General features: G+C 50.8%; 1 protein-coding gene across 2 annotated transcripts in view; it reads right to left on the bottom strand.

The window, feature by feature from the left end:
• Positions 1-26199, bottom strand: part of DELE1 (DAP3 binding cell death enhancer 1) — a 46000-nt gene that overhangs the window by 3982 nt on the left and 15819 nt on the right. For both annotated transcript variants that reach the window (XR_013346808.1, XM_077823650.1), the window contains exons 7-12: positions 23870-23987; positions 23167-23309; positions 20671-20829; positions 9911-10003; positions 3563-3719; positions 3055-3260 (exon numbers count right to left, since the gene is read on the bottom strand). Coding sequence is in view for 1 of the 2 variants with exons in the window: in XM_077823650.1 (XP_077679776.1) it covers positions 3085-3260; positions 3563-3719; positions 9911-10003; positions 20671-20829; positions 23167-23309; positions 23870-23987 (846 nt within the window). In the remaining variant the exon portion in view is untranslated. The remainder of the gene's footprint in view (positions 1-3054; positions 3261-3562; positions 3720-9910; positions 10004-20670; positions 20830-23166; positions 23310-23869; positions 23988-26199) is intronic.

Below are 26199 nucleotides of genomic sequence, written 5' to 3'. Positions count from 1 at the left end.
CCAGTATGGCCATTCTTATGTTCACAAGCTTCACCCCAGTGACCATCTTCAACTCAGTGCTAAGGGGTTAGTGTATGTGGAGGGGGGTGAGCCATAGAGATGAGGGGGTGAGACCATGGGGGGTGAGCCAGAGGGGCGTGGAGGGGCAGGTGACCCATGGGGAGTAAGCCGAGAGGCAGATGAGCCATAGGGGTATGGGAGGGCAGGTGAACCATGGGAAGTGTGAAAGCCAGAGGGTGAGTCATGGTGGATGGTGAGCTTTAGAGGTGTGCATGTGCATTTGTGAGAACTAGAACATGGCGGAGAAGAGGGAGCTAAGTATTGGGGGCATGTATTTATGGAGTGGGGTGAGCCATATGCCATAGGGCTGTTCGGAGAGTGGATGAGCCCTGGGTAGGGCTGGCTTCCTTGCAGATCAGGCGCCACTAAAACTGATCTCTGGTCTGGCTGGATATTCACAGTTTGTCCATCACTGGCAGTCTTATCACACCACTGAAGCTTTTGGCACCCATGTGATTGCCAGCCAGTTCATGGCATTCCTTGGTACATGTGCTTCAGAATTTGTTGCTCTTCCATCCTGACATGACCATACCAAGATAACTGTCAAAACCAAACCCCTGCCCATTTCTGATCCTGTCCTGCCTTAAATAAGGAGCAGTTGATGATGATGACTAGAATCGAAAACGTCAGTCCATGCTCTTCAGCCTTCCTCAGCACCTATGTTTCACTTCCATACAATAAAACTGGTATAACCATAGTTCGATAGACCTACAGCTTTGTGGTAAACTTATGTCCCAACATCTCCAGAGGCCACTTGAAGGGCCTAAAACATGGCTGTAGCTTCTGCTATATGAGTGTCCATGTCTTTTGAGCATCCTCCAGCACTGACACTGCCCAAATATTTGACAGTTGTCACCTACTCAGTATTCCACCAGACAGATTAATACTGAGGTGATTGTAATCTGGAGCTGGAGGCTGCTTGTTGGCAATGGCCAGGGGCCTAGTTAAGGCTAAGCAGCACTTTCTGTTTAGATGTACTGATAGCTCCACTTTAGCGTCTCTCTTGTTACAAATTTTGAGGTGGGCTCTCCAAAACAACTGCATTTCTGACTCCCCTTTATGTAATGGCATTTCCCCAGAGCTGGCAAAGATCTGTTTAGTACCAGCACAGGGCCAAAATTGTCGAGTGAATGCCCACACCTGCCCTGCCCTCTCACGACCTTTCCCATGTGCACAGCAGTTACAAAGCTTTGCTTTGTGTGTGTGTGCATAACAACCCACAGCAGGAATAGACACTGGGGGGAGGAATTTAAAGAAGCGAAAATGAAAAGTCATTTTGGGGCATGGAACTTGCTCCCAACTGTCCATCCCCTTGAGAGTGCCTTCTACATGGTGTGGCTGGCTCAGGTGATGGAGCAATGCAACCAAAAAGTCTCTAGCACTTGGAGTTCTGTAACTTTTCAAAAATCAAATTCTTCTAACACTGGACTCTCTAAAATACTTTAAGAAAAGTCCAAAGGTCCTTGGAAGCAAACAACAGTGACCTGAAGGATGGGGCTCATTGTTCGCTGCTCGCACCATCTTGTTATTAGTTACACCACTAATTCTTTACTACTTGCTGACTGCTGAAAACAAAATTGTTTTTCCTCAGCAACCAAATGACTGTGAGGCAAATTCTGGCCCAGCCACAGGCCTGAACTCCTTTACAAGCTACAGGGGAGGTGCTTGTGGCTGTGGGGGAGCTCAGCACTGGAGGGCTTGCTCTCATCTCAGACTGAAGGCGTCCCACAGACACAGCTTCCTCACCCTGCACTATTTGCATGTAGCCACTGGACTTATTTGTAGATGACAATAAACTAGTGAATTAAAGCGATTAATTCCATTCCCCTATCTTAGCTTTCACCCCCCACACCCCGTGAGTCCTATAACAAAGGAAGGGGGTGGGTGCAGCTCCCCCTTCCTCCCTCCCCTCCTCCCACCTCCACAGCAGGGAGATGATGCTCAGGAACAGCCCTGGTTATTATGAGAGTAGGGAAATCCGTCGGAGGGATTTCCTGCCAGTTGCATCCTGCCTCACAAAGGAAGAGCAAGTAAACTGAGTGGCCCTGAATGCAAGGCCACAGGCTCTGGGAACAAAGGGGGAGCCTGTACCCTGCAGTTGCTGAATGGAGGCTGGAATTGAGTGCAGGTGCCAGGGGATAGCTGCTGTCGTGAGGCCAGGCCTACACACAGAGATGCACCAGTTTGACTGCAGGGAGAATTTGCTACTGAATTAAACCAGTGCAATTTGTGTGCAGATTCTCTTAACACAGCTTAAATCCTGCTTGTATCAGCTTAGCTTGTGTGGGTACATGTACAGGCACAGGCAGAGATCAGCATCCATTTGACTTAATCAGCTTTTAACTGATATAATTAAATTGCTGCAACTTGTGTGTGCAGAGCCACTGTGTGACCTGCAGCCCTGGTGGCAAGTCATGACATGGTGCCAGACATTGCCAGAGAGTGCAGGGCGGGGATGGACCAGAGAGCCAAGTGCAGCTCCAGCATTGGTGTTCAGAGGGGGAGCCTCCAGCAAGGCCTTCAGGCCAGCAGAGTCAGTGAGGCGCTAGCCCAGTTCACAAAGCATGAAGGCTGAGCTGGGTTGGGATGTGTGAATGCATGTGGTCAGGCCCCTGGGCCAAGTCAGAGTGGAGGACCTGGGGCCCGGGGTTGGCTGGAGCAGCGTGAAATTAGGCCAGGTAGTGCAGAGTAGTATCAGTAGGGCACAGGGAGACTGCTCTGGAGGCATCTGTATCATTCCTGTTCCATTAGAGAACTTGCACTGCCCCCTCCTCTTCATACACCATAGCCCACCCGCCTCCGCTACCACCCCACCCCCTCCACACTGCTGCCTCTCCCCCGGGGCTGGTGGAGTTACAGAAGGATGGTACTGCTCCTCTTTGGCATGATTTCCACAGGAAGGGATTGTTTCCATTGGTACCTACTAGCCAACTGCTATCCCCTGAGAATAGAGCACTGGCTGTGGTCCAGGTGGGAAGAATCTGATAGACTTGCCGTTTGTTCCGGGGCTGGATTCCATCTCAGTCAGCTGATGTCAGCCCCTGGCAGACTGCCTGTGCTCCAGGAGTGGGGCAGGGGTAAAGCACGACGTCCCATCGGAGAGGCCTGGCGCTGCTCTGCTAGTTGCTCCAGGACCCAGAGGCAGGGGCTGGAGGAGAACGCTCTCATTCCAGAAGGTGCTGGATGGGTGCTCTCTGCAGCTGCCAAGCCCACAAAGAGGAAACATTACTGAAACCCTCGGGTTGCAGGTGAGCAATCCCACCATTCAGAATCCTCAACAACCAGCCAGTGAGCACAGGGCAGGGTGGAGAACAAGAGGAGAGAGACCCTTACTGTAGCAACATTGACAGCTGCGGTGTCTCCCCTCACGACAGCGCTGTCAGGGCCTCTGGTGACAGGGGCTTCCCCTAATGGGGCCCTGGCCTCTGGCAACAGGAGCTTCCCCCCACAGAGAAGTGCTGCCCAATGTCCCTTTTGCCCTGAACCTCTGATGCTGCAGTACCTGCCATCTCCTGCTCAACAACTCGCACTCTCTCCTGAGCATGTCTGTTTCCCGCAGCAGCCGAGTGCTGATAATGCTCCATTGCTTCTGTGAAGTTCTGTTGTACTCCAAGGCCCTTCTCATAGCAAACACCAACATGGTACCTGCTTTGGGAATCCTAGATGTAATATACACACAGCAGTCAGGGAGGAGGGGAGTCTAGACTATTTCAATTCAATGGATATGACATACATCTTTGGCAAATACAAAAAGAAAAACATTCACAATCTAAAAACAACACCAACACCCATATAACACAATAACATGTCAATCAGAACTAAAAAAACCTCTCTTCTTCAAGATAATGCTAACTAAAACCGTTATCTTCTGAGATGGTAATAAAAAATGATTTATTGTACAAAAGAGGTAAAATCCAGCGTGCTTTCAAAAGCTGGAAAATTCTACAGTCCAAAAGATAATGAGGTAAATCTTCCAACACTCCAGATTTACTTGGGCAAAAAGACAGACATAAAGGGAGTTTTCCATATTTACCTTTAAGGACAGCAGTTTCCATGGTGTGAGATCTTTACTGAGTATAGGAAGGCCAAAGCACAACTGGAGCTGAAGCTAGCAAGGGATGTGAAGGGTAACAAGAAGGGTTTCTACAGGTATGTTAGCAACAAGCAGAAGGTCAGGGAAAGCGTGGGACCCTTACTGAGTGGGGGAGGCAACCTAGTGACACATGATGTGGAAAAAGCTGAAGTACTCAATGCTTTTTTTGCCTCAGTCTTCACAGACAAGGTCAGCTCCCAGACTGCTGCACTGGGCAACACAGTACTGGGAGGAGGTGAGCATCCCTCAGTAGTGAAAGAACAGGTTAAGGACTATTTAGAAAAGCTGGACATGCACAAGTCCATGGATCCAGATCTAACGCATCCAAGGGTGCTGAGGGAGTTGGCTGATGTGATGGCAGAGCTACTGGCCATTATTTTTGAAAATTCTTGGCGATCTGGGGAGGTCCCGGACGATTTGAAAAAGGCAAATATAGTGCCCAAATTTAAAAAAGGGAAGAAAGAGAACCTGGGGAACTACAGACTCACTTCAGTCCCTGGCAAAATCATGGAGCAGGTCCTCAAGGAATCCATTTTGAAGTACTTGGAGGAGAGGAAGGTGATCAGGAACAGTCAACATGGATTCACCAAGGGCAAGTCATGCCTGACCAACCTGATTGCCTTCTATGATGAGATAACTGACTCTGTGGATATGGGGAAATTGATGGAAATGGATGTGATATATCTAGACTTTAGCAAAGCTTTTGATACAGTCTCCCACAGTATTCTTGCCAGCAAGTTAAAAAAGTATGGATTGGATGAACAGACCATAAGGTGCATAGAAAGCTGGCTGGATTGTCGGGCTCAATGGGTAGTGATCAACGGCACAATGTCTAGTTGGCAGCTGGTATCAAGCCAAGTGCCCCAGGGGTTGGTCTTGGGGCCGGTTTTGCAACATCTTTATTAATGATCTGGAGGATGGGATAGATTGCACCCTCAGCAAGTTCGTAGATGACACTAAGCTGCAGGGAGAGGTAGATACACTGGAGGGTAGGGATAGGGTCCAGAATGACCCAGACAAATTGGAGGACTGGGCCAAAAGAAATCTGATGAGGTTCAATAAGGACAAGTGCACTTCGGAAGGAAGCATCCCATGCACTGCTACAGGCTGGGGACCCACTAGCTAAACAGTAGTTCTGCAGGAAAGGACCTGGGGATTACAGTGGATGAGAAGCTAGATATGAGTCAGCAGTGTGCCCTTGTTGCCAAGAAGGCCAATAGAATATTGGGCTGTATTAGTAGGAGCATTGCCAGCAGATCGAGGGAAGTGATTATTCCCCTCTGTTCGACACTGATGAGGCCATACCTGGAGTATTGCGTCCAGTTTTGGTCCCCCCACTACAGAAGGGATGTGGACAAATTGGAGAGAGTCCAGCGGAGGGCAACAAAAATTATTAGGGGGCTGTGGTACATTACTTACGAGGAGAGGCTGAGCGAACTGGGGTTATTTAGTCTGCAGAAGAGAAGAGTGAGGGGGGATTTGACAGCAGCCTTCAACTACCTGAAGGGGGATTCCAAAGAGGATGGAGCTACGCTGTTCTCCATGTTGGCAGATGATAGAACAAGGAGCAATGGTCTCAAGTTGCAGTGGGGGAGGTCTAGGTTGGATATTAGGAAAAAAACTATTTCACTAGGAGGGTGATGAAGCATTGGAATGGGTTACCTAGGGAGGTGGTGGAATTTCCATCCTTAGAGGTTTTTAAGGCCTGACTTGACAAAGCCATGGCTGAGATGATTTAGTTGGTGTTGGTCCTTCTTTGAGCAGGGGATTGGACTAGATGACCTCCTGAGGTCTCTTCCAACCCTAATAGTCTATGATTCTATATGAATTATGTAAATGAGGATTTGATAATTCATTCAAATACGGTTAAAAAGCAGTGACTGTCTTCAAAATAGAAAACCAAAAGGCAAACTAAGAATCATGACTCATACTAGATCATCTTATTGGGTAATATCTGTCACTCTCTTGTTGAGCATATACTCTCCCAATCTATCTACCCACCCATCCATATATGATTATGTTGATTAAAAGATATCAACAATAACTGAGTGTGACAGGGTGGACACGCCCATCCCAGGAAAGGAGCAGTAAAGAGGCCCTCCAAACGGGCTAGAGGGACAGCGCAGGAAGCAGCCAATGAGAGATGCTGCAGGGAGCAGCTAATCGGGGCCCAGGAGTGCCATATAAAAGGAGCTGCAGAGCCAGAGACAGGCACTTCCTTGCTGGAGCTAGATGAATGCAGATGGCACTCCTGGCTGGCCAAAGGGAACTGCAGTACCACAGACAGCTCAGTGCTGGCAGGGACCTGGGGAGCAAGGAAGAACATTGGCTGGCTGCTGGGCCTGAATATAAAAGAGCCCTGAGCTAAGGGTGAAGCTTTTGTAAAGGCTAGGGCCATGGCGAAGTGGCCCAGGGAACTGAAACCAACATAGTTAAAGGGCCATGGCAATGCGTGGTTGCTATTCTTAGGGTCCCTAGGCTGGGACCTGGAGTAATGGGTGGGCCCAGGTCCCTCTGCTCCCGATAGGCCACTGGGAAACTGGTCTACAATCAGACAGTGAGAAACCACCAGAAGAGGAACTGAACTACTTAGTGGCCCGGCTGGAGAGCTGGGGCCAAAGTAGACCAAGAGGGTGAAACCATTGCCTTCAGGGAGGAAGCCCTGGGGGTATGGCCCAATACCAGGGCTGGGACTGGTTTAAAGACTGCAGACACACCCAACCAGAAGGGGCGCTTGTGAGAGGTGGGTGCCACACTATTACAGTGAGTAATAGAAAACCCCAACCTAGCTATAATAAATTGGAAGATCTTATACCATGGAAATATGGAGGAACAAAGATAGGGCAATCTATAATCTGGATGAGTACAGACCTTCAACCAAAATTTCAGAAAAGCAATATAAGATCTACTACAGGATCAGACTACATGAAAGAGGATCTGACAAGCTTTAATAAACACAGGAGAGTCCAAGTCTTGAGACTTCTCTTTGCTCCTCTATCATTCACCCTGGCTCTCCTAGACTGTTACTTACAGTCTTTTACTTACTCCTCTGAGGATCTCTTGAGAAAGACTTTCTATCCGACACCTCCACAGTCTGTTCCTTTTACCAACCCTTGCTAAATAATTTGATTCCTCCCCCCAACTTCTAGGCCTATGCTGAAGGAACAAACCAAACACTTGGCTCAAGCAAACATTCTGATTGCACAGGGAAGCACCCAGAAATTGGGATACTAGAGCTAACGGGGCACGTGCAGCCCTATGTATGCCCCCTTGTCCATAAGCAGAGCAATCATTAATGCACGGTCACACACAAAGGGTGCTTGTCCCACAGGACACCTTGCCTCCTGCACAGAGGACATGCTGAATTGTGCGGATTTACAAAGTCCTGTAAAGCTGTAGAGACTGGCACACAGCTCTGACTCAGCAGCCACAGCTCCCCATTGGCGACCTAACCACTATAGGTTGCCTGCCAGCCACACAATGGACAACCACACTATTGCTCAGTCAAGCCTTGTCATAAATATAAAGGGAAGGGTAACAACCTTTATGTAGGCACTAACATAAAATCCCTCCTGGCCAGATGTACTGAATCACTTTACCTGTAAGGGGTTAAGAAGCTCAGATAACCTGGTTGGCACCTGACCAAAAGGAACAATAAGGAAAGAAGATACTTTCAAATCTGGGGCGGAAGGGGGGGTTTGTTTGTGCCCTCTTTGTGGTTCCCTCTCTTGAAAGAGAGAGAGAGACCAAGCAGGTAAAACATCTCCTAAAAACATACCGGAAATGATCCATCTAAAATTATAAAAATTGTAAGTAAGGGCAAGGAAATACGTTAGATTATCTTTTCTTTTAGCTTGCGAATTTTCCCTATGCTAAGAGGTATTTTCATTCCTGTTTTGTAACTGGGAAGCAGAGTCAGAGGGGAATCCTCTGTGTTTTAAATCTTTTTATTTACCCTGTAAAGTTACCTTCCATCCTGATTTTGCAGGTGTGATTCTCTTACTTTTTTTTTTTTTTAACAAATAAAATTCTTCTTTTAAGGAAAAAAAAGTGTCCTTTTTTTAAAAAAAAAAATCTCCCTGGTTTTCAAGCAGCCAAAAAAAAAAAAAAAAGAAAAGAAAAAAAGTGTTCTTTTAAAATCCTGAGGTCTATGCTTCTGGTTCAAAATGATCCCACCTCTCCACCATGTCAGGGTTCCCTCCACACTCTGAACTCTGGGGTACAGATGTGGGGACCCGCATGAAAGACCCCCTAAGCTTACTTCTACCAGCTTAGGTTAAAAACTTCCTTAAGGCACAAATCCTTCCCTTATCCTTGGTATTGCTGCTGCCACCAAGTGATTTAGACAAAAATTCAGGAAAAGGGTCACTTGGAGTCCCTATTCCCATAAAATATTCCCCCAAACCCCTTCACCCCCTTTCCTGGGGAGGCTTGAGAGCAATATACTAACCATTTGGTTACAATGTGAACACAGACCAAACCCCCTGGTTTTTAGGACACTGAAAATCAATCAGATTCTTAAAAGAAGAATTTTATTTGTTAAAAAAAAAAAAGTAAGAGAATCACACCTGCAAAATCAGGATAGAAGGTAACTTTACAGGGAAAATAAAAAGATTTAAAACACAGAGGATTCCCCTCGGACGCCCATCCCAGAGATCTAGAAGGAAGAGAGGTTTCAGAGTAACAGCCGTGTTAGTCTGTATTCGCAGAAAGAAAAGGAGTACTTGTGGCACCTTAGAGACTAACGAATTTATTTGAGCATGAGCTTTCGTGAGCTACAGGAAGAGAGGGGACCTAGAGATGGGCCCTGCAGAGACGGGCTGGAAAAAGAAGAACTCCTTAGTACTGAGAGTTGTGTAAGAAGGGACATGACAGAGACCTACAGAAGAACCAGTTTGCTAGAGATGATCCCTGGAGCTCTGTTTATCCTCTCCTAATGCAAGAACAATGGGCTATTTACTGGGTATGTCTATGCTGCAACTGAACACCTATTGCTGGCCTGGGTCAGCTGACTTGGATTCGCAGGGCTCAGGCTATGGGGCTGTTCAATTGCAGTGTAGACATCCGGGCTCGGGCTGGAGCCTAGGCTTGGGATTCCGCAATGAGGAAAGGGCTGTCACCCACAGGGTGAGATGGGAGAGGCTCCAGCTGTGAGCTCAGGCTGTCAGCCCCAGGGTGATGGGGCTCCAGCTGTGCGTGCCCCATACTGCCCCACTTTAGTGCATGGAAGTGCTCCTGGTGAGGACGGACACCACCGACAGAAGGAGCACATGTGGGCATGAACCACTGCTTTAATTATTGTGGATGTTGTAGTGTAGACATGTCTAGAGACACTGTTTTTTTATGGTTCATTCCAACAATTGGTAACACACCCTACTGCCGGCTAACCCTTAACTGCCCACTTCATTTTAAGTGGTCTCCTACAGCATGTATGAACATCTTACACTTAACCATCTGTACCATCTTGTATTTAGCATGGACACTCTGGTTACCTTTTCCTTATTGGAGGAAAAGCTCTGTGATGCTCAAAAGCTGGTCCCTTCTACCAACAGAAGTTAGTCCAATAAAAGATATTGCCTCACCCACCTCATCTCTCTAATATCCTGGGACCAACACAGCTACAACAACACTGCAAACATTTAGAGAGAATCCCACTTCCAGCAATCCTAGCTCCTGGACTTTGAGCCCAATTGAGAAGGCCCAGCAAGCCCACGACCAGAGCAATTATCGCCTTCTATTGGCAGAGAAAGCACTTACCCCATTCTTCACCGCCAGCCACAGGTATTTCAGAGCCCTCTGTTTTGCAGACGGCAGCCCTTTCATGTAGAGCACCCCAAGGTAGGCCTGTGCCTGCAGCAAAACCACATAACACAAATCACTAGGGATTATCTGTCTTTATTATAGATCATGCCCATCACCATGGTATGTGTTGCCTAGTGACTCACTCCCTGTGGGATGTCAAACAATCGTCTTCGGTGCCACAGGCAAGATGTTCACCAGTAGACTGGAGAGGAAAACATCCTACCTGCTGCACAGCCCCCGGAAGGGGAAGGGGCTGTCCCGAGAGGATAAACCTGGACCTCTGTCATGGCAAAAATGGGGAAGCCACAAGTGTATAAAAAAAAAAGGCAAAAGGCTCCGAAGCAGGGTGGTTGGAGGTAAATAGCCTTTACTTTGCAATAAAACCACTGCACTAACACCCATGTTACTCTCTTATACTCCACAGCCCTGGGCAAACAGAGCCACATGTGTGCATGAACATGGAGGAGTCCTGACCACGAGCTATTACCCCAAGCCCTACAGACTGTCACTTATACAGTAGCTGTGCGTGTTTGAACACTGCCAGCATGGAGTGCTCCACACAACGCACAAGCTCTGAACTTTCTGGGAAGCAGTGTCTCTGAGGCTGGTGTACACCATTCCTATATCTTGCTATGTCCTCCCTATCCAAAGATACATATGAGGGAGCAGAGCCCCAAATGCCACTAGGTGCCTGCCACAGAATCACCACTTTGGTAAAACTCCAAACTAGTAGAAAAGGAGGGAAGAGAGCATAGATCCATGCAGATGAGTCATGTCAGAGAACCACAATTACTGGGTAAGTAACTGTTCTTACTTCAAGCATAGCCTGCAGGAATCCCTCCTTTTGGGGATTAGCAAGGCTCCAACGAGGCGAGGTTTAGGAGTCTCAGTTGAGAGTTAAGACTGCAGGTTGGTTTAGGTCCTAGAGGCTAAATCTGGTGAGCTTGGCCAGGGGCGTGTGTGGCTGGAACTCCAGACCTTGCATGTCTCAGAAGTGGAGGCATTTTGAAAGCATGCAGTCTGGTGACATGTGCTCTAACTCTTTCTAGTACTGGGATCCCAGCTACTTCTTAGCAAGAGAGCAAAATGTAATCTCCTTGGAAGGATTCTGTGTGGAACTTTACTGACCCCTTGTACTACCCTCATGTGCTACAATAATCTAAGTGATTTATGAAACTCCTTAATCCTGTTCAGATAGTTGGTATGTCTGCACTAGCAACTGTACATGGGTACATGCAAGTGGGGTTGTGCCATAACCCCATGGTCCACACCTAAACCTGACAATCATGCCTGAAGGCGAGTAAAAGGCAAGTATAAAGCTAGCACCATTGAGGGGTGTGGGTAAGTACACACTGGAGGCTGTTGCATAGCTCCATACGAGTGCCAGTTTGCAGTATGGATGGGGTAAAAGTCCTCCACCCCCATTACCACAGTGCACTGAACTCTTTTCTTCCTGACCCTTATCCAATCTATAAAGGTCCTGGTCCCCCCATTTTCACCAGTAGTAGTGAGTTGCACTGACCACATCAGAACAGCTTCCCGGTGCACTCTTTACAGATCAATACAGGTGAAAATGGATCCTGCTCCAAGAGCAGCCACTTGGTCCAATGACCACACCTGGTTGTCAATCAACGTGTGATCGTAGTACATCATCTTCCACAATGTCACCAGGAGTGGCAGGAACATGCACCTGTACCAGGAAATGTCATGGAAGTAGGAGAGGAGGGCATTCAGCCTAGTGCCTGGAACGTATCAAGCTCTTGAGTTCAAATGCAAAAGGGCTAAAGACTCGAACAGTCACCCCAGGAGGGTTCACTGTACATGCCTCTTCTATAAGGAGCTTGACTGGATGCTGCCATGGGCTCCCAGTACAGAGTCTGGAGTGGCTCACAATCCTCTCTTCAATCTCCCCAGCCTCATTGTCTGTCAGGATGCTAGTAAGGGCAAGTGCAAGGAAGCAGCAGGGACCACGGAGGATGCCCTGGAAGACCCAGCACACGAGGAGCATGTTGTTCTGCGCCCTACCTGGATGAGTCACTTAAGAAAGCCCCCGCAATCAACCCGAAGATGACCCTGCATGGTGGCAGGAACAAGAACCCCAGGCTGGTAAGGTACAACAGCCCTCCACCCTCTTCACGAATCTCCCCTCTCACTCCACTGCTGCAATCCTGATTTTAAGATCAAAGGCATTTGCAGTACTGTGCACTGACTTTTCCTCCATGGATACTATGCCATGCATTACTATGTCTGCAAGTTTGAACTGTCATGCTGAAATCATGGCAATGTCATTCCCTGGCCTCTCACAAAAAACTTCCAACTTTCTCTCCTCCATCCAGGCCCCCCCTCCCACTCCAACCTGACAGTTATCAATCAATGATTTTACTCATTTCTGATAAACCACTATTACACATTTGGCTAAAAGTATTTCTTAAAAAGAGATTATTAAGAAAAAACACTGCCCCATGTGTCTGTGTTTCTCAGCCAGTGGTCAGGTTGCAATGGTCCCAGGGTTGAGCAGATGGGGGGATGGGAGTGGGTGGGTTATACAGCTCCTGACTGGGGAAGGGAAAGTTGTAGAAAACTTATAGTTGGTTGTCTAAAGTTAGTCACAGCTGTCTTTTGTCCCCTGGAAGATTACACAGTTTCAGTGCTTCTCCCACCCCACTGATCTTACTGCCCCTTTACAAGTAGGAGCAGAACAGGGCTGGGGAGTTAGGTTCGAGAAAGAAGGGGACAGAACAGTCGTAGAAAACTTTTGTTGTCCGTAGAAAAGTTAGTCACAGCAGTCCTTTCTTCTTTGACAGATTACAATTTTTTTTACCATCCCTGGAGTCTGGGTTCTCCCTGCACTAAACCACGCTGCACAAGCTGGGGGAAAAGGGAACAGGAGAAGGATATGGTCTGGCGGTTGGTAAACACAGTGCAGGGTCCCTTTGCAGTGGAGAGGTGAGGGGCTTGTAGTTCTTCTCAAACTGTGACTCAAGACCATGAGTACCAACCTCAGGGAAGACTGTTAAGAAAAAGGGCACAAACCCCAAATTGGTTATGAGTTCTATACTTAGATTTCACCACTCAAGTGTGAACTCCTCAAGCACTATAGCCTTAACATGGAGTTACAGACAGTCCCCTTGAGTACTCTGATCTATCTTGCCACCCAGAGCCTGCCTTTGTGACAGATGGTCCCTTACACCAAAGATCACAGCAATATTCAGGTTATATCCAGTCCCAAAGGACCAGTCACTTACCCTGGTGTCACGGAGTCACAGGGCGATGCTCTGGAACTACTCCATACAAAGCCAGTATGGTCAGGACTCTGGAGGAGAATGCCTCCTCTCTCTGAGCATACTGTTTCCAGGGCAAGAAGCTTACACAGCTTCGACCTTCCTGGGTCTGACCTCGGAGCATTCAGCATCCCCTTTTCACACCATGTGCTTCCCACAGCAAGTCCACACAGGCAGGGCTCCTGAGGAAGCCAGAGGGCCCTGCACCCCAACTCCACAGTCAGACATGACTCTCAGCCAGCATAAAACAGAAAGTTTATTTGTTGACAGGAACACAGCATAGAACAGAGCTTGCTCTTACAGACATCAGTGACTTTCAGCCAAGGGATTTCCCCTCTTCCAGTGCCCCCACACAGACTGCCAGCCTCCAGCCACCCGACCTCCAACATCCCCTTGATGACCCTCCTCCTTCTCTTTGTCTCACTTCCTGGGCCAAAGGTGTCACCTGGTTGCACCCCACCTCCTGGGTCTCAGGTTACATAAGTAAAAATAGCTGGGCAGTCTCACCTGCCCTGAGGGCCTCTGCAAAATCACACACCCAACTCCCACCAGCTAAGTATTGGTGCGGTACACTAGGAAACTAAGGTACGCACAGTATTAGTATAGGACAGTAAGACTCACATGCAACATAACAAGATGAATAAAACCCCACTTCATCACATCTGTCCCCCCTCCAAGACTGAACTGAGCGGGGCTACTTTAGCCAGTGGCCCGGGGAAGTTCCGGCCCCCCTCTCCAGGACAAAGCATCGGCTATAACATTGGCACTCCCCTTAACGTGGACCACCTCCATGTCATAATCCTGAAGCTGAAGACTCCACCTCAGGAGTTTGGCATTGGCCCCTTTCATCTGGTGTAGCCACGTCAGGGGGAATGGTCGGCATACGTGGTGAAGCACTGCCCAAATAGATATGGCTGCAGCTTTTTAAGGGTCCATATCATCGCCAGACATTCCTTTTCTATGGCTGCATAGTTCTGCTCCCGGGGCTGCAACTTCTTGCTCAGGTACACAATGGGGTGTCTTTCCCCCTTTCCGTCAACCTGCATTAGCACTGCACCCAGACCTGTGTCTGAGGTGTCGGTGAACACCATAGTCTGGGTTTACTAGCACCGGGCCCTTGACCAGAGCCTCCTTCAGAGGACAGAGAGCCCTCTGGCACTGCTCGGTCCAGACCACCTTATCTGGCTTACCCTTCTTACATAGCTCAGTGATGGGGGCGGCTATGGAGCTAAATGGGGCATGAACCTCTGGTAGTAGCCCGCTATCCCAATAAAAGCCTGGACCTGCTTCTCAGCCTGGGGAGCGGGCCAATCTCTGATCACCTTCACCTTGGCTGGCTCTGGCTTTAGGCAGCCGCTCCCCACTTTGTGACCCAGGTATAACACCTCTGACATCTCAACCTTGCACTTCCCAGCTTTTATAGTCAGACCTGCATCCCGGAGCCGGTCCACCACTTGTTTAACCTAGGACACATGGTCCTCCCAGGTCTGGCTAAAAACGCAGATATCACCAATATACGCCGGGCAAAATTCTCCATCCCCTTGAGTAACTGGTCCACCAGGCGCTGGAAGGTGGCACGTGTCCCCTTTAGGCCGAAAGGTAGGACCAAGAACTCGTATAACCTCAGAGGGGTGATAAAAGCAGATTTCAGCCGGGCATCCGGATCCAAAGGTACTTGCCAGTAGACCTTGGTGAGATCCATAGTAGTGAGATAACGAGCCCCCCTGCAGCTTGTCTAGAAGCTCATCAGGCCTAGGCATGGGGTAGGCATCGAACTTGGTGATGGCATTAAGCCTTCAGTAATCCACACAAAACCGGATTGACGCGTCCTTCTTTGGGATCAACACCATGGAAGAGGCCCAAGGGCTGGAAGGTGGCTGGGCAGTCTCACCTGCCCTGAGGGCCTCAGCAAAATCACACACCCAATTCCCACCAGCTAAGTATTGATGCAGTACACTGGGAAACTAACGTACGCACAGTATTAGTATAGGACAGTAAGACTCACATGCAACATAACAAGATGAATAAAACCCCACTTAATCACATCTGTCCCCCCCCTCCAAGACTGAACTCAGTGGGGCCAGCATGTCCTTCTCCTCTTTCTCCAGGTTCTGGGCTGTTTTCTCAGTGACCCAGAGCGGGGAGCATCTTACAGAAGGGTGGACTCCTGTCTCCATCTGGTGGACAGCCAGGTTAGTGAGCCCAGGCTGGCTGGAAAACAGCTGCTGGTAGGAACCCAGCACTTCTCGGATCTCAGCCTGCTGGACAGGGGTTGGCTGGTCTGAGAGGGGAATTGATTCTGGTGAAGCGCCAGTCCGTCTCAGGGAATAGATCCACGAGGGGGTCATCTCCCTGCTCCTGTCACTGGGCACACATGGCCAGTACCAAATTCTCCCTGTCAAAGTATGGCTTCATCATGTTGACATGGACACCCGGTGGCTGTGAGCCCGGTTAGACAGTTCCACTGCATAGTTCACCTCACTCAGCTGTTTGATGACCTTAAATTCTCCCCGGCCAAGTCCATGAGCTCAGCAAGCTTTTCTCAGAAACTCAGTACATACTCCACCACTGATTCTCCATCGGGGAAGGCCTTCCCCTCCCATTCATCCCTCATCAAGTCCAGAGGTCCCCTCACTTTCCTCCCATATAGCAACTCAAAAGGAGAGAACCCGGTTGATTCCTGGGGCACTTCCTGGTTCACGAACAGCAGGTGGCGTAAATACTTGTCCCAGTCCTGTGGGTGCTGGTTCATAAAGGTTTTCAGCATCATCTTTAGGGTCCCATTGAACCTCTCCACCAGCCCGCTGGACTGAGGGAGATATGCTGAGGCCCAGGTATGTCAGACTCCACATTTCTCCCACAAGCACCAGAGCAGAGCTGACATGAAATTGGAGCTCTGGTCTGTAAGGACCTCCTTGGGGAACCCAACTCTGCTGAAAACGGTCAGCAGTGCGTCTGCCACAGTGTCTGCCTCGATAGAGGACAAGGCCACCACCTCAGGATAGCGAGTAGCGAAATCTATCACCACCAGCATGTATTTTTTCCCTGTCCGAGTTGCCTTGCTGAGGGGTCCCACTATGTCTATGGCCACCTTCTGGAAAGGCTCTTCTATGATGGGCAGGGGCTTCAAAGCTGCTTCCCCCTTGTCCCGGGCCTTCCCCACCCTTTGGCAGGGGTCGCAGAACCTAAGTACTGCTGGACAGCATCAAAGACCCCAGGCCAGTAAAAGTTCTGTAGCAGCCTCTGCCTTGTGCGCTGGATTCCCTGGTGTTCTGAGAGAGGGAAATCGTAGGCCGGGTACAGAAGCCTGTGGCAGTACTTCTGGGGCACCACCAGCTGCCTCCTGATCCCCCACGGAACCAGCCCATTCCTGGTATGGGAATCCCTTCTTCCACAGGAATCTCTCCCGGCAGCCTTCCCCCAGGGATTTAGCTGTGCTGCGGCCAGCAAGTTCCCTCAGCTTCTCTAAGGAGGGATCCTTCCGCAGCTCAGCCTGGAATTCAGCGGATGGTGAAGGGATGGGGACCTGCTCCCTCTCAGTGGCTGGGTCCAAGGCCCAGTCCTGTCCCCAGTGACTCCTTTCCCGCCGGGGTAGGGACCTGTGTCCCCAGCAGGGCACCACCCCCGGTGTCAGGGCAAAGTGCCCTTTGCTGGCTCTGGCTACGGGTGATGACTAAGGTGCTCTGGGGGCCGCCTGGCCAATTCACCAGGTCATCCCCCATCAGCACCTCAGTTGGCAATTGATAGTGCACCCCCACATCTTTGGGCCCCTCCTTGGCCTCCCATTTCAGATGTACCCTCGCCACGGGTACCTTAAACGGGGGCCCACACGTGCCCGTCAGGGTTAGGTAGGTGTTTGGCACCACCTGGTCTGGGGCCACCACCTCGGGCCGGGCCAGCGTCACCTCAACGCAGGTGTCCCAGTACCCAGTGACCTGCTTCCCATCCACCTCCAGGGGAATGAGGCACTCGCTCCTCAGGGGCAACCCCACACCCATGGTGTAGACTGAGAACTTTGAATCCAGAGCATCAAGCCTCCCAGAGGAGCTGGCCTGGGAGACTCCTCCCACTTGGGCCATTGCTAAACTGCCAGCCCCTCCTGCCTGGGGAGCCAGTCCCTCCTCTGGTTGGGCTCCCACCCAGTTAACGCTTTGAGGGCTCGGTTTGCTCATCCTGTCCCTGAGCTTTTGGCACCGACACCATCTGTGGCCCTTCTGCCCACTGTAATTACACCTCAGGTCCGGTTGGTCAGCTCTGGTATTGGCTGTGCCTCTCGGAAGGGATTTATCCGAGACTCCCTTCAGGGAAGCCCCTGGGTGACCCCCCTTCTGCACTGATGTGGGCCTGTCCCCCTAGGATTCCATTCCATATCCCAACCTGCTGTCTACAAACTCGTCAGCCAGCAGCCCTGCGCAGCGCAGGTCCTTCAGCCTCTTGTCCACCAGCCACATCCTCAGGTCAGAGGAACAGAGTTCATATAGTCGCTCCAGCCCCATCAGTTCAATCATGTCCTCCTTGGTCTGGGCACCAGCCCCGTTCACCCACTTGCAGGTGTATTCCCCCATCAGCGTGACCAGTTCCAGATAGGTCATCTTCTGGGTCTTCTGCATACTCCGGAACCGTTTCCTGTATGCCTCAGGGGTCAGCTCAAACTTGTGCAGCAGGGCTTGTTTGAACAGTTCATAGTCCACTGCTTCCACCTCGTCCATCTGGCTGAACATCTCTATGGCTTTGGGACCCAGTAAGGGGGTGAGATGCCGAAACCTGTCTGCAGGGTCACCCTGGTGTACATTGCAGGCCTTCTCAAAGGTAGTGAGGAAGGCATCTATAACATCCCCTTCCTTAAACGGAGGCAGCACTTTTATATCAGTTTCCTGTGGGCTTAGCCACCCTTGGCCCATCCTCACTCACCACGGTAGGGGTCTCTCTGCTTCTCAGCTGCGCCACCGCCAGTTCATGCTGCCTCTGTCTCTCATGGTCCTGCCGTTCCTTCTCACGGTCCTCCAGCTCTTTCAGTTTCAATTCCATTTCCAACTCCAACCGGGAACTCAGTTGGGAAGATCAATCCTGGGGCTGCCTGGCTGCTTTCAGCCCCTCCTGCATCCCTGGTTGGGTCAGTGGCTGGGATGACCCCTGGGGCTGCCTGGCTGCTCCCAGCCTCTCTCGCGGCCCCCGCTGGGTCAGGAACCAGCTCCTCAGAGCAATCATTCTCTTCCAACTGGGCAATCAGCTGTGCCTTGGTGAATCTTCCCATGTGCAGCCCTCTCTCTCTGCACAGCTCTACAATGTCCTTCTTAAGGAGATGGTTATAGGCCATCTCCATGCTATTCCCACATGGTCATGGACTCACAGGCCTGTGCTCTCTGAGCTCCCCACGATCCCTGGGAGGAACCCCTTCAGTGCGATAGCCCTTCTTGGGGGGCCACTCTCTCTCGGGGATTAAGCCGTAAGACTCTGCCTCCTGGAACTGCACCTCTCGGAGACTCCAGCATGCCCGTCTCGTGCTAATCCCCTTTGTTTTACTGCTCCCCAGTCACTTACTGCAGGATGCTCTGTCCACGGGATGCAGTTTGATCCCGCCACTGCCACCAGTTGTCACGGAGTCACCGGGTGATGATCTGGAACTACTCCATACGAAACCAGTCAGGACTCTGGGGGAGCATGCCTCCTCTCTCTGAGCATACTGTCTCCAGGGCAAGAAGCTTACACAGCTTCGACCTTTCTGGGTCTGACCTTGGAGCATTCAGCATCCTCTTTGCACACCATGCGATTCCCACAGCGAGTCCACACAGGCGGGGCTCCTGGGGAAGCCAGAGGGCCGCGCACCCCAACTCCACAGTCAGACATGACTCTCAGCCAGTATAAAACTGGAAGTTTATTCATTGACAGGAACACAGCGTAGAACAGAGCTTGTTATTACAGACATCAGTGACTTTCAGCCAAGTCCATCTTGGGAATCTGGGGTCAGACGCATTTATGTCCCAGTATGGAGGTGGTTCCTGAAAAAGTCGGAATGTTATAACCGTAGGGGTGAGAGGACATGGTAAAGTCTTGCCTTGTGGGTGGAAGGCTGACATCCCAGCTGAGCTGAGCAAGAGTCCAGATTGTGTGGAGTGAAATAGGTAGTCCTGGATGAGGGGAAGAGAGGATCTGATGGAAACCCTCTTCCACCTCACAGAGCAGGGATTTCTGGTGAGACGCTCCTGCTCTCCAGCTAAACCTCTTGGACCTCTGCAGGACAACTACAGTCCCAGTGGGTCAAGCAGCATCTGGCTCAGACTCAGGGCAGGATGCAGAATCTGGCCCTACTCATGAGACAGCAGATCCAAGTTGGACAAAAGAATCCAGAGGCAGGTCCAGCAGGTTGGAAAAGTCCATATTGGGCAGAGAGCAGCATGTTGGCCCGGTCCACTGCCTGGCAACGAGGACTGGGGGCTGCCTGGTTTCAGTCCAGGAGGTGTGGTCTGCTAGAAACCCAGGGCTGTTTCTGCCCCAAGAGCAGAGCAGGCTGCAGGTGGCATTGTGTGCTCCCCACCCCAAGATCCGAGCACTGGTTAGTGAGTGTCTGAGCACTCCCTGCTGTGGGAATGTCTGAGGCAGTTCTCTGCCCAGAAAAGGTGAGACGCGGTGAGTTTGATGTGATGATGGACACTACCATCATGTGAGCTGAACCAGTTGAGACAAACGCTGACCTCTGGCAGTGAGACCTGCCCTTTGCCTTCTGGGGATCAGCAGGTTGCCTTTGTGCAGATCACTGTCAGGGATCTCTGCTTGGCAGCTGAAAGGGGGATGTGTCCCTATTGGCAAGCTTCTTTTGGGCATGGAATATGAAAGGCTGCTGGTGTCAGAATCCACAGTACAGGACTAAGACCTTGACACCGCCTCCTGGATGCTTGGCATTGGGGAGGAGCCCTCTTGAGGGCCTGTTGACAGCTGGCTCCTCGTGCCTCTCTCCTTGTTTGAGCTTAGTAAAGGCCTAATCCAAGGGGAATCAATGATGACAGAAAAGGCACTGAGTGTGCATGTCCACCACAGGCCTAGCACTCTAATGGGAGCAGGGGGCTTGGACTTACCTGAACAAAGAGCTGTACACTGGAGTGGGGAAAGCTCACCACAACTCTGACACACAGGAACCAAAACAACCTAGCATAGAGCCAAACACCAAGGCTTCTACAAGCCTAAAAATACAAGGGCAGGAACAAACCTTGGTGAGGCGGTGACACTAATGCGCCACTGCAACTAGCTGACTCTGACATGCCCCGTATATGGGCGGGGGGGTGGTGGCAGGAGGAGCAAGGACACAGGCAGGGTTTCCCCCAACCCCATGGACACTGCCCTACAGAGATTCAGTGCTGTGCAGAGGGGGTTCCCTGGTGGCTCCATGCTACTCAAACACTCAGCCTTAGCAATAACTCATGTGCTGCAGACACTCACCTCCACTAGCCCTGCTGCAGCTGCCTGCTCCAGCAGAGCCACTGCCTTCTGCATGTCAGCCCCTTCAGTTTTGGGCCCATGGCATAAGAGGAACCTGGCACAGCGGTACTGGGCCATGGGGTGCCCATTGCTGCCTGCACGATGGTAATAGAGGGCTGCCTGGAAACAGAGAAACACCATCATGAGCGCCCGGAGGTATGCGTGCCAGGCTGCGTTGTCCCAGGCACCTTTGTGAGGAGGCTGCCACTCTCCAATACTTAGCCAGCCTGGCAAGGACATCACAGGATGCATTTGCATCCAAACCCCCTTGCCGGTTCTCATCACAAGCTATGCATACTCACCCAGGCAGCCATTAGCAGAAATACCCTCCCTACCTGTGCAGCCTCCTAGAATCATAGAATATCAGGGTTGGAAGAGACCTCAGGAGGTCATCTAGTCTAATCCCCTGCTCAAAGCAGGACCAACACCAACTAAATCATCCCAGCCAGGGCTTTGTCAAGCTGGGCCTTAAACACCTCTAAGGATGGAGATTCCACCACCTCTCTAGGTAACCCATTCCAGTGCTTCACCACCCTCCTAGTGAAATAGTGTTTCCTAATATCCAACCTAGACCTCCCACATTGCAACTTGAGACCACTGCTTCTTGTTCTATCACCTCCTTCACACTCAGCGCCCTGCAGATCCCAGACATGCACCAGAAACATGAGACTATTCGGGTGAGATCCTGCTTCCCAGGTATGATCATCAGGGAGAGAACTGACTATGGGAGACACGCAGCCTCTCCCCAAGTGTGCACCATCCCTCAGGAACACCCCATCCCCAAGCATACATAGCACATGCCTGCACCACTGCCTCATCACACCCGTTCTGCTATCCAAATGCCATCACATTACAGTCCTGTGCTAGCTGCAGCAACTGCTCACATAGGAGAGTGAAAGTAGGGAAATGGGATAATTGGCAGCTGGGGACTGCACCCTCTTTTCCTAGCCACAACCCCTATTCCATAGGGGGTGGCATAGGGCTAGTTACACCAAAGACTCTTCTATGCCTTGGGACTGGCACAATGCCCAACTAAGCTGGTTTTGCAGTTCCTTTGCACCAGCTGAGTGGCACAAAATAGCCACAACAGGGGCACTGCTACAACCAATGCTCCCTAGGTTCAAGATGTGCATCTCAGTGTACCCACACAAAGCTGCTGGGAGGTGGTTCAGGCAGGACATGGCTCCTGCACATGTGGTGGTGTTTTACATATGTACCATACGGTAACAGTATTCTCCCAGCCACTACTAATGCTGCATACATAAGTGTATGGAACAGGGCCTGGGAGGGTCCATTTGAAAAGGACAGGGCTGCAAAGGAGCCCAGTCTCCTCCCATGAGGGGCAGTCCTCCCAAGGCACCCATGCCTTTTAAGCCTACACTGGCACACATGCAGCCTTAGCTTTACCATCTCCCGATGGGAAGGTGTTTGACTCTGCAGCCCTAACTTTCCCTCCTAGGAGTTTCCTGGCTGGAATAATTAACAGTTTCCATTTACATGTATAATACCTCCCACTAGAGTCCTGCAGCAGGACTGGAATCCTGTGGGTCCTGCAGGACCCGCTGCGATAATAGCAGGAGTGGGATAAAAATTCAAGGAACAATGTGGGAGCGAGTGAGAGTGAGTAATGCAGGGCGGGATGGGAGCAGGATTAAAAAACAGTCCTCCATCACCACAAACATAAACACCCCAGCCAGCAGTGGTTGCTCTCTGGCCCCCAGCTCTGAGGGAGAGCCCCCATTGCCAACCTATCTACGCCTGGAGATGGCGGAGCGTGGGGGCTTCCCATCCCCTTTGCATGACAACACAGTGGCTCTTCAGCCATTTGCATGGAGGGTTAGAGGTTTCTAATCCCTTTGCGTGGAGAAGGGAAGATGCTGGGGTTGCTCATCTCCTCGTAGGAGTGCATGAGGACTCTGACCCCTCTGTATCGGTGATTTGGGCTGGTTGGGCGGTCCTCATCTCATTGCATGGGGATCTAGGGAGTGGGTGGATGCTGGTGGGGAAACATCTGCTGAGCGCAGCACATCCAGCCATTGCAAGGACAGTTTTAGAGCCCTGCAGTGGGACTGGAATCCTGCGGGTCCTGCAGGATCCACTGCCACAATAGCAGGAGCGGGATAAAAATTAAGAAACAATGTGAGCGTGGGTGGGAGTGGGTACTGCGGATCTGAACAGGAGTGGGATTAAAAAAATAGTCCTGCACAGGGCTCTACTACCTACCCCAGGACTTTTGAGGACCCCCACACTGCAGGGTGCCCCTGCGCTGACAGGCATTCATTGATGCACACAAGGGTATAGATGGGATCGGTGCCTTGCTCCCTGAGGCAAGGGACCTTGGAGCAAAGTGTCTCACAGGCATTCCCTCTCCACCACTGCTCCTATTCATGCTGCTACTCAGCCTCCTGATAGTGCAAGTGTGTGTGTGAGGGGAGGGCTCTGCGTGCCACCAGGTACCTTTGCCAGGTCTTTCTCCGTGCCTCTGCCATGCTCGTAACAAAGGCCCACGTTGAACTGGGCTTTGCTGTAGCCCCGATCTGCTGCCAGCTTGAAGCAGGAATAGGCTGCCCTGTCGTGGCCATTATTCACACTCTCAATCCCTGGGGAGGGAACAGTGCATGTTCAGCAAAGCAGCACAAAGGCATCAGGCAGGACAGAATCATGGAGCTCATCGTGTCCCACCCATAGCAGCTTGCCTCACTGCACCCTGCAAAGTTTGTCAACTCTTGGCCCCACTCCACCTCAAGCCATGGAGTTTAGAAGTCGGGAGGGACCAATGACCCAGCCCTATGTTGGGGGAGGGGTTCTCTAGCCTCATCACCAGCCTCTCCAATGCTCCAGGCTCCCTGTCATTTCATTTCCCAGAGTTCATTGCAAAGCTGGGTGAATTCCAGTAAGAGGTGGCACAGAAGACTCTGGAAAGGCTGACAATGGTTGCAGGAACCCCACCCTCTGGACAGGTAACGGGGCCGTGACAACAGCCAACTCACACAAAGAACACCTGGGAACCATTACTAGTGCTGCAGATTCCATAGACTACAACAGCAAGAGGCTTCCCAACATATTTGAGGTCCTCCAAAAAGGAGAGGGTGTGTGGGTGTCCCTGTCTCTATTCCTGCTATCTGCAGTTTAGAACATAATGAAGCCTGGTCCACATTACCAAGGATATTGAGTGCAATGGAAACGCTGACCCGGAACACCTGCTGCAGCTGGGTAGCTGCTTTCTCCAGGCGTTCCTGCTGTGCTGGCTTCCCCTGGAGAGTGGAAAATGACAGCCCCTAAGAAGGAAGAGAATTAGAGGAGTGTTAGCAAGCCCCCCAAATCTCATGACAGCTCCTGTCATGGCTGCCAGAGCATCTTCCCCACATTAGGGCCACAGTATACCAAACCAGGTTGTCATGGCGTTTGTGCTCTAAGACAGGGGTCTTCAAACTACGGCTGGCCCGCGGGCTGGATTCGGCCTGGGGCTTCCATTTGTCTGGCCCTCCAACCAACAGGGGAGAAGCGAACAGCTGAGTAGGCACGCAGAGCAGGCAGGGGAAGGGGCCGCCGGCAGCAGCTCACGCAGGGCAGCAGCACAGCTGAGCTGTGCAGAGGGTTGAGTGCCTCTGGGAGCCAGTGTCCCCCCCCAAAAGGGGAGCCAACTTAGGGGAGAGTTGCTGCTGCAGCCGAGCAGGCACGGACCCCTGCCTTAGAATAAAAATACAAGCCAGATGCTTAATTACATCTCCAATAAATGGAGAAAAGAAAATGAAAATTAACAATTTCATAATGGTTAAATTTTAACTACAGCACTAATAGAACCAAACAGTCCCAACCAACAATGGGAACCTGGAGCTTCTCTTACCAAAGTACAGCCAAACGTTCAACCTTTTGTCATTTTCTTCAGCAGAGCAGGCACGCCTAGCAGGCACAGGGAGAAGGGAGCAGGCACGAGGCAGAGCAGACCCCAAAAGGGGAGCCAACTTACAGTACCTGCATCGATTAACTTTTAAACCTGATTTAGAATTTAATGCAACACTGTCACAGTAGAGTAGTGTTGTTTTTTTAACGATTTTGCGTACGTTTTTGCATATATTTAATTTCTTTCACAGTCACTTTGGCCCGCGAAGCCCCTTCAAAAATCTAATATGGCCCTCGTCTCATAAAGTTTGGAGACCCCTGCTCTAAGAGGTGACAAAAACCTCCTCACCCAGTCCCATCAGGCTAGGGAGCTGTCTGAACACACCCACAATGCCACCCTGCTCAGCACCCTCAGGCCGGGGAGTCACATCGAAGTGCCCCCAACCCCAAACATGGTCCTCAGGCCAGGTAAGCCACCTCAACGCTCCCCTAGCCCACCCAAACAGCCCCTGCAAGCCAGAGGTTCCAGCTCAACATTCCCCGGGTCCCATGAGGGCTCCTCAGGCCAGGGGAGCCACATCGACGTTCCCCTAACATGGCGCCAGCTAGACCCTTCTCCAGCCCGGAGCAGACCCCTCAGGCCAGGGGAGTGCTGCGCCACCTCTTACTCAGCAGCAGCTCCATAGAATCAGGAGAGCCCTGAAAAGGCAGTCAGTAACCCTCCCACACAGAAATACATAGAATCATAGAATATCAGGGTTGGAAGAGACCTCAGGAGGTCATCTAGTCCAACCCCCTGCTCAAAGCAGGACCAATCCCCAACTAAATCATCCCAGCCAGGGCTTTGTCAAGCCTGACCTTAAAAATATCTAAGGAAGGAGATTCCACCATCTCCCTAGGTAACACATTCCAGTGCTTCACCAACCTCCTAGTGAAAAAGTTTTTCCTAATATCCAACCTAAACCTTCCCACTGCAACTTGAGACCATTACTCCTTGTTCTCTCATCTGCTACCACCGAGAACAGTCTAGATCCATCCTCTTTGGAACCCCCTTTCAGGTAGTTGAAAGCAACTATCAAATCCCCCCTCTCTCTTCTCTTCCGCAGACTAAACAATCCCAGTTCCTTCGGTCCCTCCTCATAAATCATGTATTTCAGTCCCCTAATCATTTTTGTTGCCCTCCGCTGGACACTTTCCAATTTTTCCACATCCTTCTTGTAGTGTGAGGCCCAAAACTGGACACAGTACTCCAGATGAGGCCTCACCAATGTTGAACAGAGGGGAACTATCACGTCCCTCGATCTGCTGGCAATGCCCCTACCCCTGCTCCTCCCGTTCCCAGGTCAGGTTTAGCAGCATAGGCAGCATCTCCCTTCAGCAAACATGGAGCAGCCCATCTCCTGGCACTCTAAATCATTCAAACTTAAATAGCCTGTCAGCTAAATAAATCAGCTCCCTCCTCCCACATTGTCCTTGTTTATGGCTTTTTCCTCACTTCCCTGCTAATTAGCAGCACCCCCTAATTTGCCTAGTCAGGAGAGGGAGGGAGCCAGGCTTGGAGTAATTGTTTCCTAGTATCTATGATACAGTTTGGTGCCACCAAGTAGCAGCAGTGCACGCTTCATCTAATTTCAGATTAGCTGCATG

The sequence above is a fragment of the Eretmochelys imbricata genome, chromosome 8 (genome assembly GCF_965152235.1).
Source record: "Eretmochelys imbricata isolate rEreImb1 chromosome 8, rEreImb1.hap1, whole genome shotgun sequence".
In the NCBI taxonomy this organism is placed as follows: Eukaryota; Metazoa; Chordata; order Testudines; family Cheloniidae; genus Eretmochelys; species Eretmochelys imbricata.
This window is presented reverse-complemented; position numbering and strand designations above follow the sequence as displayed.